The sequence below is a fragment of the Acyrthosiphon pisum genome, unplaced genomic scaffold (assembly GCF_005508785.2).
Source record: "Acyrthosiphon pisum isolate AL4f unplaced genomic scaffold, pea_aphid_22Mar2018_4r6ur Scaffold_18618;HRSCAF=19299, whole genome shotgun sequence".
Lineage (NCBI taxonomy): Eukaryota > Metazoa > Arthropoda > Insecta > Hemiptera > Aphididae > Acyrthosiphon > Acyrthosiphon pisum.
In genome coordinates, this window is record NW_021767781.1 from 1 (window position 1) to 1,173 (window position 1,173).

The 1,173-nt window shown below is 39.5% G+C and overlaps 1 protein-coding gene across 1 annotated transcript; it reads left to right on the plus strand.

The window, feature by feature from the left end:
* Nucleotides 1-27: 27 nt before the first annotated feature.
* On the plus strand, nt 28-379 carry LOC103311779 (ATP-dependent DNA helicase PIF1-like; the record flags this gene model as incomplete). Its single annotated transcript, XM_008191488.1, has 1 exon — nt 28-379. A coding segment is annotated over exon 1 (352 nt), but the record flags the coding sequence as incomplete, so codon positions are not given.
* Nucleotides 380-1,173: the final 794 nt, after the last annotated feature.

Below are 1,173 nucleotides of genomic sequence, written 5' to 3' on the forward strand. Positions count from 1 at the left end.
TGACGCTGGTGGTCGGATTCCGTGGTCATGCTGCTGCGGAACCTCGATCCGAAAATCAGACTGTGCAACGGAACAAGGTTAGTGGTTACGGAACTGAGGCGCAACAACTTCAAAGCGAGGTTGTTGGCGGACGCGGGGGAAGGGCAGGACGACATCGTCATCCCCAGGATACCGCTGTCGTCCAGCGGAGACGACGACCTGCCCTTCACCATGCGTCGGGTTCAGTTCCCGGTGAGACTTTCGTTTGCGATGACGATCAACAAGTCTCAGGGTCAAACTTTCGACAGAGTTGGTTTGTTTCTGCCGTCCCCGGTGTTTACGCACGGACAACTGTACGTTGCGTTTTCACGAGTGCGGGACTCGGAATCAATAAAAGTTGGTATGTACGGTGGCGACGACGGTCGATTTATCACAAGGAATATAGTGTATTCAGACGTGTTGTGATCGGCCGTTTTTGTCAGTCTAAATCACTTATGCCGATAATTTTTAATTATTTGCTATAAGTTTAGCCGTCGCTATATGCGACAGCGGGTACCTGTGTGGTCCGACCTGTGTGGTCCGACCTGTGTAGTCCGACCTTTGTGGTCCTTGTGGAGAGAAAGTTTGACAACCTCCCCGTGGTTCTCTCTGGATGCTTATTCACTGCAAAGTGAATTAGTAACTAATGTCAAACGTTTTGAAATTAAATTAATTAACTGGTTTTCAGTAATCGGTTTTCATTTTACTAATCGGTACTGAAAAACAGGTTTATGGTTTAATTATTGCAATTAGTTTAATGACCGTTGCCAAGCTATTTGAACAGCACCTACATATATATACATATTATAATCATTGATTATAAATACTTATTATATATTATTTATATATAAATATAAACGTATTTATCAATGATATAATATACTAATTGTCACAGATAACACTTAGCTACTTTATATTCTCAACAACAATATTATTAATTATTTTATGTAACAACAATACGATTATTTATCAGTCAGTATTAACAACAGTGTACGCTATTTTTTCAATTGATTACAACACTTGCCCGACAATGTCATTACAATGTGGGATTTTATAAAACTACTAAATTTAAACACCAGTGGACTACAGTTATAATGATTAATTATCTTTTAGCACATTTTGTGAAGTAAACTCTATTCTGATGAATAAAATCAA